This window comes from Xenopus laevis, chromosome 8L, assembly GCF_017654675.1.
Source record: "Xenopus laevis strain J_2021 chromosome 8L, Xenopus_laevis_v10.1, whole genome shotgun sequence".
NCBI lineage: Eukaryota > Metazoa > Chordata > Amphibia > Anura > Pipidae > Xenopus > Xenopus laevis.
In genome coordinates, this window is record NC_054385.1 from 54,378,294 (window position 1) to 54,391,499 (window position 13,206).

General features: G+C 35.2%; 1 protein-coding gene across 1 annotated transcript in view; it reads right to left on the bottom strand.

The window, feature by feature from the left end:
* Positions 1-13,206, bottom strand: part of klhl4.L (kelch like family member 4 L homeolog) — an 84,544-nt gene that overhangs the window by 18,566 nt on the left and 52,772 nt on the right. The window contains exons 4-6 of the mRNA XM_018229935.2: positions 9,241-9,437; positions 2,878-3,090; positions 259-445 (exon numbers count right to left, since the gene is read on the bottom strand). Coding sequence (XP_018085424.1) covers positions 259-445; positions 2,878-3,090; positions 9,241-9,437 — 597 coding nt within the window. The remainder of the gene's footprint in view (positions 1-258; positions 446-2,877; positions 3,091-9,240; positions 9,438-13,206) is intronic.

Here is a 13,206-nt window from a genome sequence, read left to right on the forward strand (position 1 = left end):
AGTTCTTTCTTCCTTATAAACCATCATTAATTGTTGAAATGCAAAATACCTGATGCTTGAAAAGCTTGAAACTGCAGCTAAGTTGCAGTTCTTTGTTAGACAAGAATATAGGTTTAATTACCACTGTCTTTAACATTGATCAGCATGATATTTTTTTTAATTATAGTTATTTTATGTCATTGTATAATTACTAGTTGTTGTTTTTAATACAACTTATTATTGCCTGTTGGAATGAACAAATCTGTGCACTAGTCTTACCTTTTGTAGCATCCATTCCACCTACAGCATAGAGGGCTCCCACTGTCGACTTTCTGGGTTTAGTCCTGGGACTCTGCATCATTAATCTCCTCTCTGGTAGAAGGTGATACTTCATTGCTTCCATAAGAAATTTCTGGCATTCCAAGTCATTTGCAAACATTGGGCTGTTTTCAAGATCTGCAAGCAACTGAATCAAGTAAACAAATTAGCTAAATAACCTTAACATTTTGGTTTAAATACAAGAAAATATACTTCTTAAATACACACAGCTGAAGTGTTAATAATTTAAAAGAAAAATGCTGAATAAGCTAGTAATGTACAAATAAATTTATATTTTTTAGTTTCCTTGTCCAAAGAGGGCAAATTCTAGTAAACCGAATCATTACAAGCCAAACCCTTCCACTGGTTTATGTTTAGGCAGGGACTTCCTTATTTAAAGCACTGCGTATCTTGACAGCGCTATATAAATAAATGATGATGATTTATAGAAGTTTAAAGGGATTGTGCGAAGTGAAAAGTGGGCTTGAGATCAATCTGGATATGCAGTTGTTGGATGTTAGTGTAAATTCCAAGGCAGATCAGAAGAGAGTCCTAAAATGTCTTCATTCCTTGATATGTATTTTAATTATTCCATGTCTTTCTCCCCAACCATTACTTTTTCTTTTTTCTTAACATACCTCACTGTCACTATATTCTCTCTCTCTTTTCCTTTCCTTAGCTCTACATTTTGGTTTCAATATGAAACAACCCTGTTTGCAATGATTTGCAAAATTATGCTAAAAGCAAAAGGATGAATTCACAACTTTAAAGTACACTCCAAAGCAATATTTCAATGTAATTATTTTTTATACTCCAGTTTGAACCCAACATTACCCTCATTAAAAAAAAACCCATAGTATACAGAATATTATTTAGAAAGGGTGTAAATTAATAGTTTTTTTTATACTGAGTTGTTTCCCCTTTAAACATAAAATGTATATGAATATCTTATTCATACACAATCTGAATATGTTGTTCATATTTAAAAGAAAACACTTTGGGCCCATTTACTTAGCTCGAGTGAAGGAATAGAAGAAAAAATACTTCGAATTTTGTATGGTCGAATATGGCTACTTCGACCATCGAATAGGCTACTTTGACCTTCGACTACGACTTCGACTTCGAATCGAACGATTCGAAGTAAAAATCATTTGACTCTTCAACCATTCAATAGTCGAAGTACTGTCTCTTTAAAAAATACTTCGACCCCCTAGTTCGCCACCTAAAACCTACCGAGGCCAATGTTAGCCTATGGGGAAGGTCCCCATAGGCTTCCTAACAATTGTCTGATCGAAGGAAAATCGTTCGATAGAATGATTAAATCCTTCGTATCGAACGATTCGAAGGATTTAATCATTCTATCGAACGTTTATTCCTTCGATCGTAGGAATAGCGCTAAATCCTTCGACTTCGATATTCGAAGTCAAAGGATTTACATTCGGCAGTCGAATATCGAGGGTTAATTAACCCTCGATATTCAACCCTATGTAAATCTGCCCCTTCATGTATTTATGTGGTGTTTGTTTTAAACACTTAGGGGCATATTTATCAAGGGTCGAATTTCTAATTGAAAAAACAGAAATTAAGTTGAAGTTTTTTTTTGGTTGAATAGGTCCGTTTTCGAATCATTCGAATTGAAAGAATAGCACATTCCATTGATTTCCCCCAAAAAACTTACATTTTTCAAAGTCCATCAATTGACTCCAAATAGGTTCTAGGAGGTCACTGATAGGCTAAAACAGCAATTCGGCAGGTTTTAGGTGGTGAATGGTCGAAGACAAATTTTTAAAGAGACAGTACATGAAAAATTTCGATATTCAAATTTTATTCAAATCGAATTTGGACTATTTCCTAGTTGAAGTACACAAAAAATAGCTTGAAATTCGATTTTATTTTTCATTCAAAAATTCGCCTCAACCTTTGATAAATCTGCCCCTTAATACTGGAGAGTCGCTGAATTAACACAGTGTTTTGAAGCTGTATTGCCTCTACTTCTATAGAAGCACTGATCGAAGCACAACTTGAAAACATTTTTAATTCTATGCCAGTGGTGCTCAGTAAAGCAATTTGAGACCAAATTGTGCCCCAAAGTGCTGAAAATGTATCCCAATGACAAATTTCAAATGAAGGGTTTCACACATCAATTAATTTCATCCAGAAAAAAGCTAACATCTATGAGGAGGATGGACATACTGTAGAAACACCTACTGTATTCCCAGTTATAATAACACAGTCAAAACTATTGGCCAACAGTGAGAGAAGATGTCTCCAAACCAATTTATGTGTCAAACAATGCCAAAATGTCACTGTTGAGGAGTGGGGAAAAAGGTGTTTTGCTTTTGAACAGGTCTAGTCTCCTATAGTAATCAATCCAGCAGGTAGCATTTGCTGGTCATCCCTTTAGACATCTTATAAGGTAATATGGGTTACCGCAGCTGGGCAAACGTGTTCCTTTTTTATTGGGGCTAAGAAGTGAAAAAGCTAAGATCTGTTCAACTGCAAGTGAAATTGCAATAAAAGTATGTTTGTAAGTAGTGCTGTCATATTGCAGTGGTATAAAGCTTTGTTAATTGAAAGTACCTGTGGAGGAAGTAATGGTAACCTAATGAAGGAAAGCAACATTCCCAGATCTCTTTGTCGAGACTGAATGTCATGCTTGACCCACTGCATTAAAGCTTGAAATATTGTTTCTTCATCAGGAACATTGATGTCATCACTAGAGAGCAGCTTTGCTATTTCACTTGCTGGCAGCAGGAGAAACTCTTGATTGCATATAACTTCAATAAAATGTTCCTTAAAAATTAAAAGAAATGTCATGACTCACTTTCAGGCTCTATTGTTGTTTTCTCTGTTAAGTTAGAAAACTTAAAGAACAATGCAATCCAAGTCAAGGTTTAATAAACAATTACAAATTATTTGGGGGTTTTTTTTGCAGAAAAAACCTATAATCCAAGAAAAGGCATTATAATTATTTAAATATTCTTATAAATATGTATGATTTGGAAACATTTTTATCCAGAAATTCCAAAATTCAACAATGTAATTTGCAAAATCATCTTACTTAAACAAAGCTTCATCTTCACTGGTTTGATTTTTTGCTGTAAATATAAGTAAATTACATTCCCTTCTTGTTTTTTTATTTCAAAGTTTGAATATCCTTAGTGCTTAATATTTCATAAGACACTAGCTGGCAATAACTTGCCATGGTATTATAAGCCATATTTTGTATCGTACTGTTTTATTTCTTATGGCTGTATAGAAGAACCATGAATTACATTTGACTTGCATAGAAAAATAAAATAAAGCAGTACAATAACTTCTACGTGCAAATGTCAGCTATCCACTGTCCAAACTGATCCCAAGAGCTCTTATCTCCTCTGGTCACAAGGCTTTAATAAGATATTAGAGCTTCAGTGGAAAGGTGAATTATTTACAGGAATCTGTTAGAGTCACAAGAATAATTTATGTAGCTACAAGGAGAGAGTAATACTACTGCTAGTTAAAGGAAAATGTACTCAATTAAAAAAAAAAAAAAGGTTCAATAACTTCTATTGTTAAGCAGCACATAAGCATTCAAGAACACATTCTAATTGTAAACTAAAAATAAAACTAATATTAAAACTAAAATTTCTAATTGCAATTCATAGCTCCAAGTCATGAGTCAACGATACTCATATGGATTGGTTTTCTAATATTTGAGTTGTGGTATTGCTGGAATTTTAATTGCCAGGTGTAATTGTGGTTCAGTCAGGGTCAATACATTAAGGGGCCGATTCACTAAGGGTCGAATATCGAGGGTTAATTAACCCTCGATATTCGACTAGGAATTAAAATCCTTCGTCTTCGAATATCGAAGTCGAAAGGATTTAGAGCAGATAGTTCGATCGAACGATCGAAGGATAATTCCTTCGATTGAACGATAAAATCCTTTGAATTGAACGATTCAAAGGATTTTAATCCAACGATTGAAGGAATATCCTTCGATCAAAAAAAGTTAGGCAAGCCTATGGGGACCTTCCCCATAGGCTAACAATGACTTCGGTAGCTTTTAGATGGCGAACTAGGGGGTCGAAGTTTTTTTTAAAGAGACAGTACTTCGACTATCGAATGGTCAAATAGTCGAACGATTTTTATTACGACCGTCGTAGTCGAAGGTCGAAGTAGCCCATTCGATGGTCGAAGTAGCCCACAAAAAACTTCGAAATTTGAAGTTTTTTTACTTCGAATCCTTCACTCGAAGTTAGTGAATCGGCCCCTAAATTAATAATTGGAATTAAATGACAAAGACTCTTATTTATATCACATGAAATAGTCCCCCTCACCCCCCCTATTCTTGAATGGACCACATCACAGTGGACCCCCAATACTGCCCTGTTTGCAGTGCCTGTTAATAAAATGCAGAGCAGATCAGTAGAATTTTCATGTGATAAACAGTGAAATAAGTTTTTCTGAATTGAATTGCATCACAAATTGAATCTTGTCCATGACTTTTCAGGTGATAACGTTTTTCTTACTGAATTGAATCTGGCAAATCTGGCCCAATATATCATTCATCAATCCCTGTCCCAGTGGAGTTTACGATCCCTATTGCATTCAAACACTATGAACATCAATTTATTAGGAGCCAATTATGTACTTGTTTGGAGTGTGGGAGGAAACTGGAGTACCCAGAGGAAACCCATGCAGACATACTAACCCTTTGCTGACAGGGCTATGTTAGAAACAGAAGGGTAAAACTGAGCAACTGTGCTGCCCTATTGTTATATAAAATGCATCAGCCATTCATTCTATTGTATATACATTTTTAATACATGCATTTAATAGTTGGAATCAAGTAATGCCATTAAAGGAAAATTCTTTCTATACCAAGCTTAGCAATATAAATGATAGCTCACTTCTTGGACTTCTTGGCATTCATCAAATGTCATGGTATTTGAAACTTTTAGTACAGTACAAGTATGACATTTAAAGAGCTACAGAGCTCTATTTCTCAAAGATTCTTGTTATATTACTTATAGGTATACTGTAAATATTGGTGCTCCTAATTTTTTCTAGTGTTTGGTCATTATTGAGCAGGTTCATAACTGGATCTCTTAGGAACACATTAGTCTCCAGATTCATGTGATCACTGCACACAGAGTGTGCAGTACAAATACCTTGAAGTGCTGACACCAGTAAATTCACCGACAGACTATACGTAAGTGCTGCACAAATGCATTCAAATCATTACCAGCCAATAAGATTTTTTTGGTCTTCTGTTACCTGCTTAGATCAGGTCCAATGCATGTTGCTGACTACATTGATTTCTGTGCATGTTGTATGCCATGTAATTAATTACTAATACACAATAATATGTGTGTGCTAGATGCCCAGGTTTAAATTAGCAATTAAAGGCAACTGCCCCAGAGGCTAATCCTCTAATTATGAGGCATAGAAGAGCCAACAGCTTGTTTAAAACTTTGAGTTTCAGAACTTGCAGGTATAAAGCATAATAAAGAAAATGTCCCATGAACAATCTGGATACACCCACCTTTAATAACAGCTTATAAAATCATATAGCAGACCCATGTCTTTTTTCCAAACAATAAACATCTGGCACTATGGCAGACAAAATGTTCCCAAGTCACATGCAAGCTGAGCCAAGGGTTTCACAATCTTGTTATTATTTTGCAGTAATAGCCTTTTTCTACTGTCTTAGTATTTCTGCAACAATGGTCTCCGGGAATAAGATTTTTGCAATAACAGTCTAATTCCCTAATTTCTCTGTGAAAAGGATTTCTCTAATACAGCTGACTGAAATGAAATCTCAAGAAAGAACCTTCTATAGCAGCTAATTAGTTATCATTTGGCATTATTGCATAAATTAAGCCCCCAGAAAATGTATGCATTTCCTTCCTCTGAAAATCTACTGAATATTTGCTTGTGCACTTTTTGTGCTTGTTCTTTTTTTCTCTCTAAATAATGCCTCTACATTTAGAAGCATGACATGCACGTATGAACTTCACTGAAAGAAGAGCTCACTGAAAGAAGCAACCGGTTAGAGTGTACAATTACTCTGTGAGAAGACCGCTTCCTGTCAATATCTCTCTTGGGCAGATGAGTTTTACTTTTTACAAACAGACTATTATTTCCATCAATCCAAATGGGTTCAGCTTCCTGTTTCATTGTGTAGTACAACACAGAGAGCAGGAAATGTCTTGAAAGGCTACCACTATTTACTTATAGCAGAGGAAATAAACATTCAAAGCAGCAGGCATGTTATCTTTATTTATACCACTATTCATACACCATTTAATTGGTATCAAGGGTACATTCACATAGATTAAGCATACACAGAATTTCAATAAATATTTGTTGGAAATGACCACATTTATTATTTCATACAGCCTTTGACTTTGATTACAAAGTAGGTCTTGGATTTTCTTGTTTATACAAGATTTTTCTGGTAAAATGTCTTAAAGAAGGCACAAAAAAAGAAGAAAGTGTATAGTAAGATTTTAAATAAATGTAGGCCCATATATATAATTAAAGGGCAAGGCAAATGACTGCCATAAAACAGCTATCTGAATTAAAAAATCAACACATGTGATGCAGTAAACGTCACCTAGCTTTGTGTTCCACCTTCTGTTGTGAATGTTGAGCCAAACCATTTTTGCCTTCACATTCAATAAATGTTGCAATGTTGAAGCCAAACATGGCAAACTTGATGAATATCTTGGCTCTACCATGTGAATACAGATGATAGTATATCTATTACAAATGAAACTGCAATGCTTTCTTTGAATGTAAACATCCCATGTCTTCCTGTTAAAGGTTAGTTACAGCGAATTCACAGCACTAATTTCAGGGACAGTCTTGGGAGAATAGCACCCTTTGCATATTAAGTCAACATTCCTTACTAATTACAAAACCAATGGATATAAAATTATACAATGCCCTTTTGTGTGAGACTTTTAAAATGACAATATTAAAAAATGGTTAGTCTGGTTTATCCTTTGTACTAACTAACTGTACAGGATATGCACCGTAAAAGCTTACCCATAGTATTTTATATTCTGCCCTTTCTTTGATATACTTTGATATCTGCATTCAACCGTAATCTCTAACACATTCAGGGGTTATTAAAGTCTGAATGCTAAAAACTCAAAACATTTGCGTTTTTTACTTAAATCTGAATTTTTAGTGGAAAAAACCCTCAGATTTATTATACCCCGTGGCTGAAAAAAGTCAGAATCTGAAAATCCACCATCTCAGACCTGCCTAGGTTGTACATAAGTCAATGGGAGAGGTTCCTATGCTATTTGGAAGTTTCAGGAGGCCCTTAAGGACTGAAAGGAATGGAAGGACAGGGACATGTCAGGGCAAGGAAGTGGGCCCAGAGACAAAGGAATGGGATTGTGGGAAATGTAGTCTGGGGGATGGGCTGGGAGGAGTGGGAGGAGGGAAAAGTAGAGGGCAAGCAGCCATTTTGTACCTACAGCCCCACCCACCTGCCCTAGAGAAGAATAGAAGGGGATGGGGTCGGTTACAGTGGCAGCTAGAGTTGAATATGGAGAGAGATTGAGTCATGGCGGAAGTTGGGTAGGTCGGAGGCTAGGGGTGATGGTGATTTGTCACTGGCAAAAGGAGAGGGACAAAGCAAAATGACTAGCCTCAGGATTTGGACAGGTGATTGGCAAGTGGGTCTCCACAAGGGCAGACTTCAGCGGCTAATGGGGGGAGAGATTCCACTGAATAGTTATTTAAGGCTAATGGGTTGGGAAAATATGTTAAGAGACATAACGTTAAATTATGTTAAATAAATTGTCTGCTGGCCTTTTCAATTCACAAGGAAACAATTTCAGGCAAAAATCTGAAAAATTTGGACTTTTCTGAAAAAATCTGAAAAAATTTAGTGATTCGGGAAAAAAATTTGAAAAAATTTCACTTGATTTTATCGAGTTTTTCCCCGATCCAATTCAATTGTGCTTTTTTAATAAAAAAATAAGGTCAAATTGTGGATTCTAGTTTGGTCTGACTTTTTTATTTTAAAAAATCAGATACATTCAGATTTTGCTAAATAACCCCCTTATTATTATTATTATTATTATTATTATTAATAATAATAATATTATCAACATATTTTACAGTGCTGTACAATAAATGGGTGTATACACTGAACACTGAACATACTGTGTAGCAGTGTAGTTAGTAATACTGTGTAAGGAGCTCAACTTTTGTATGCAGTTTTACTACACCAGGTTCTACTCGAGGTGACTAAACTTTATGCAGCATTTGTATGCAGATCTTGTTTGTGGCTTCAAATTCTTTAAACCTACCTCTTTTTAGACAGTGAGCTGCACACGGAATTGCATTTCTGTGCTATACCTCTATGTGGTTTATTTAATATTTAATATTGGTCAAACTTTTGGGCTCTAGCAATGCGTAAGGAGTCCCAGTGGGAGTTTAAAAAAATAAAGATTGACAAGGTTATCAGGAATGAAACCCCAGAGCAAGCTCATTAACTCACATGGATTTTCCTTAAAGAGTTCTCAAGTTTTCTGGCTCATAATTTTTCAGGTACAAAAAGTGTAAAAAAATGAGAACTTCTCTTTTTTTTTTTTTACAAACTATTGTACACCAGGGACACAAAAATAAAAGGCAAATGGGAAAGATGATATAAATGGGTTCAGTTTGCTAGAGAGTGTTGCACTTTATTTATTGACAACACTTCACAGAAAATATAAATTGTTCACATCAGTCCCTTCCCCAATGGAGCTTACAATCTTAAGTAGCTTGCACCAAGCTAGGCACAACATGCACATATCGATATTAACACAGAACAACAACTTGCAAGTAGGTACAACTACATTGTGTAAGGAATTTAATGGGCTTATTCTGTGCCTATTTCAGAACCTAATGATGATAAAGAAGCACTTTACTGGTTTAAAGCTAAAATCTTACCATTGTATAGCTGTGTGCCACTCTCAGAAGCTCCATGCAACCTTGTGCGTCTCCAAATGACCGAATCCCTAAACAATTGGAGGGATGAAGCTGCTTCATCAGGAAATTACAGCAAACATCAATAACTTGGGATAGCTGGAGGAGACAAGCTGCAGCGAGCAAGCTCTCAATTGTGTCTTCTTTAAGTTCTAAAACCCCTGCAGATTTTTATTGGGAAGCAAAATAAGTGTTATTTTACTGAGCAAGGCAGCATAATTTACATTTATGGTTATCATATCCATAAGAATATACAGTATATTATTGTCTATATTTATTAATAAGCGCAGGTCCTTAGCTGAGTACGCAAGCAAGAATGAATATTGGAGTTCATTAAACAGTATGTAGGCTTATAAATGAACCAAGAGATATTGACTAGGCATCAAATCTAGTTACTTACAGGGACAGTAAAAGGGTAAGCACACTCTCTGGATTCTTTCTAGGACAAATTAATGCAGTAGTGGTTATTTTCTTCAGACATATCAGTATATATGCAATAAATGGGAAGCCCTCAAGCTTTATTTAATAGTATTCATACAACAGTATTAGACAAGGATGCCCAAAGATATATTTAGGCACAGCCCATTATTTATTAGATCTCATATTATTTGCATGCTTAAGATTAAAGTAACTTGAGTGACTTGCCTTGAAAAGCACAAGTTGACATTAAAGCCGTAACAAAAATTAAACAAATTTTCTCCCTCTATTGGAGTTCAGTGACTTAACCACTCATGCTGGCCTCTCTCTACACCAGGAGTCCCTTGTTCTGTCCAGGTCCACAGCAGAAATGGTTCTGCCATAGAATAACTTTTTCTCTATGATCTTCATAGTATCATGTAAGAACATTTGCATTTCCATCTGCCTCCATACAAATAGTCATTTCATTAAGTACAATGAGAACTGGCAATCATCTGAAAATTACCAGTGGTAGATAAAACATTTAATGTGTTTTCAATTTTTCAAAGCATTTTATGCTTTTTAATATTTTAATTTATGTGAAGCCAAAACCTGTTTGAGTTCTACATTAAGGAAAGAAAAAAAATGATTTAACACTAATGAGACTTGTTGTTACTCTCAGCCTCCAAAATGTCTTGTTTAACAAAAAAACCTACAAACATTTTACTATCTCTTTCTGCAATTTTACCATGGTCTCCTCAAAGCTAGAGTGCCAAAAAAGACTTCTACGACAGCTTTGAACACAATAAAGCAAATCTGTAGTGATGTTTCCATTATCTAAAGACATCACTTTTAACAAATTACAACATTATAAGTTTGGTCTAATCACAAAGTTTAATACTATTAGCTCTTGCACAGCAAAGCAAATCTTAGGCTTGAGAACTTGCATCAGCAGTATATGATTTTCACCATATGGGGCAAGGAACACAAGCAAGGCTCTCTGTTTAATTCTAGAGGCTATAATATCTCTAACAAATTGTGATACACTATTTTTCATTCTTATTTTTGTGAATTGTTTTTCCGTTTACATCTTTTATTGCATACAGCCTTTTAAGTCATCACTGGCTTGACAGCCATGGAGCCAGAATACAGATAACAACTACAAGCCATTTTTGACTGGTATTTTATTGGCAACAGGACAAATAAATAAAATGCTTAATCTGTAACTTAAAAAGTTGTAAAAAAATTTACAGTCTAAAATAAAATAATTATACATGGTCTATATTAAAATAGCTTATTTCTTGCCATATATGGACCCTTACCAGATCTGTGGAACAACTTCCAAAGGAAGGCTGGCCTTTGTAATAATTCAGAGCTTTCTGGATCGTGGGTATCTGGATAATGGATCCCATACCTGTATTCAAGTTTATTCCCCAAACAGCGCTTGGTTATGTATGATATTGTTTTAGTGGATCCATTGCTGTGTTGTTTTCCTTTTTTTTGTTTTTTATATATACACATATATAAAAATTTGTGCGTGTGTAAAGAGAGAGAGGGAGAGACTTCAACTTGTACTATACACAATAGCTTCGCTAGGTAATTGCCCTCTCACACCTCCCTGCAATGCTTGTCAATTAAATTAGAGTGATCACCCACTTCTGCAGACAATTAGGTGTTATCCCTATCTTTCTCCTCTTAGAACAACTTACCAATCATCTCAACAACCCTCCATTTTCACCTAATGAAAGCACTGCATCTTGTTACTGACAAGCACAACACATGACTTCTGCCACTATTGTACCTTACTACAGAGAGGGTTAGCAGCAGTGCTCCCACGTGACACATTTTTACCTCAGTATAAATACAGGTATGAATTTTAGTGTGCACAGATAGAAGAGTGGTATTGGTAAATAGTACAAATAATAAATAGCCTGAATAAAGGTACAGTATATGTCATTATGGATTCTTTTCACAGTAAATTTACTGTACTACTAATAGGAAAAATGTACTTATCTTTCCTGTAGACATTATTGGAGCATACATTCAAATTGAAGATTAGACTTTGCTTCATAAATTAGGATTTGTCATTTTTTATCTAGAAGTTTTTAATGTAACTTAAAATTGAGATGAAATAGAAACTTTTGTCATTAATTAATATATGTTAGAGGGGCAGAAAAAAGTTTTTTTATGCCAGTTATAAATGTGCCGTGTTATCATGGTCATTGTATTGCTTGTGCTCAGTAAAGGTAATGAGATGTGCCAATGACTGTACTGTACTTTTTTTTTTGGGGGGGGTGAGTACGCTGCCCTGCAGTCTCTCTCTCTCTCTCTCTCTCTCTCTCTCTCTCTCTCTCTCTCTCTCTCTCTCTCTCTCTCTCTATATATATATATATATATATATATATTTAAATGTAATGTCTTGAGAAAGGCCTAGAATGGGACCGAAATGTTGACAATAAATTTTCTTTTCTAAACTGTATTTTGAAGCCCTGGAGTGCTTCAATCTTGGGGAACTACTATCTACAACACATTTGACAGCACCCAGGCATGAAGAGAACGCTTGACTGGAGTGCACCACAGCTGGAAATGTATATATATATATATATATATATATATATATATATATATATATATATATATATATATATATATATATATATATATATATATATAAACATTCACAAAGTACCTGCACTCCTTCCTTGTTAGTCGAATGTGGGTGCTTGGTCAATCAGCGTATACAATGTTCAAAGTGGACCAGCACACCGAACTTTTCAATCAAAAGAGTTTTATTTCAACATCACTCATGTGTCCAACGTTATCAAGGATAAAGGCCCTAATGTGGGCCGAAACGTTGGACACATGAGTGATGTTGAAATAAAACTCTTTTGATTGAAAACTTCGGTGTGCTGGTCCACTTTGAACATTATATATATATATTTATATATATATATCTGTCTGGATGCCGGCACAACTCATGTAGAGGTGTAAGTTATCTGGGTGCAAATAAAGCCCAAAAAGATAAGTATATACCAGAAGGAGGCTCGCACTCACAGGTCTTACAAAGAAATAACGGTGTTTATTAGTCAAAAATAAGAACTAACGTTTCGGCTAGCACTCTAGCCTTTCTCAAAGTGCACAAAACAACAAACAGTAACCTTTTAAACCCCAAGTGGCAGGAAAGAGGAAATGGTGGCGTCATAGTGCTGTGCCTATACTCTTTTGAGTACATCAGAACAGCAGTTGCCAGCAGTATCTTAAATAAAAAGTGAGACTCCTTTATACGCATAAATAAGTGTGAAAATTGCGAAGAGGTGTGATGTTTTTATATGATTTACAGTCTAAGCTTTGTGTTATCTGTGTAGGTACTGTAAAATAACTCTGTACACTAGTGATGGGCGAATCTGTAGTGTTTCACTTTGACTGAAGAATTTGCAAAATGAGGAAAAATTGGCGAAATGCATTGAAGTCAATGGGTGACAAAATAATTTTGACGAGTGACAATTTTTACATGCATGACTATTTGGTCCAAAT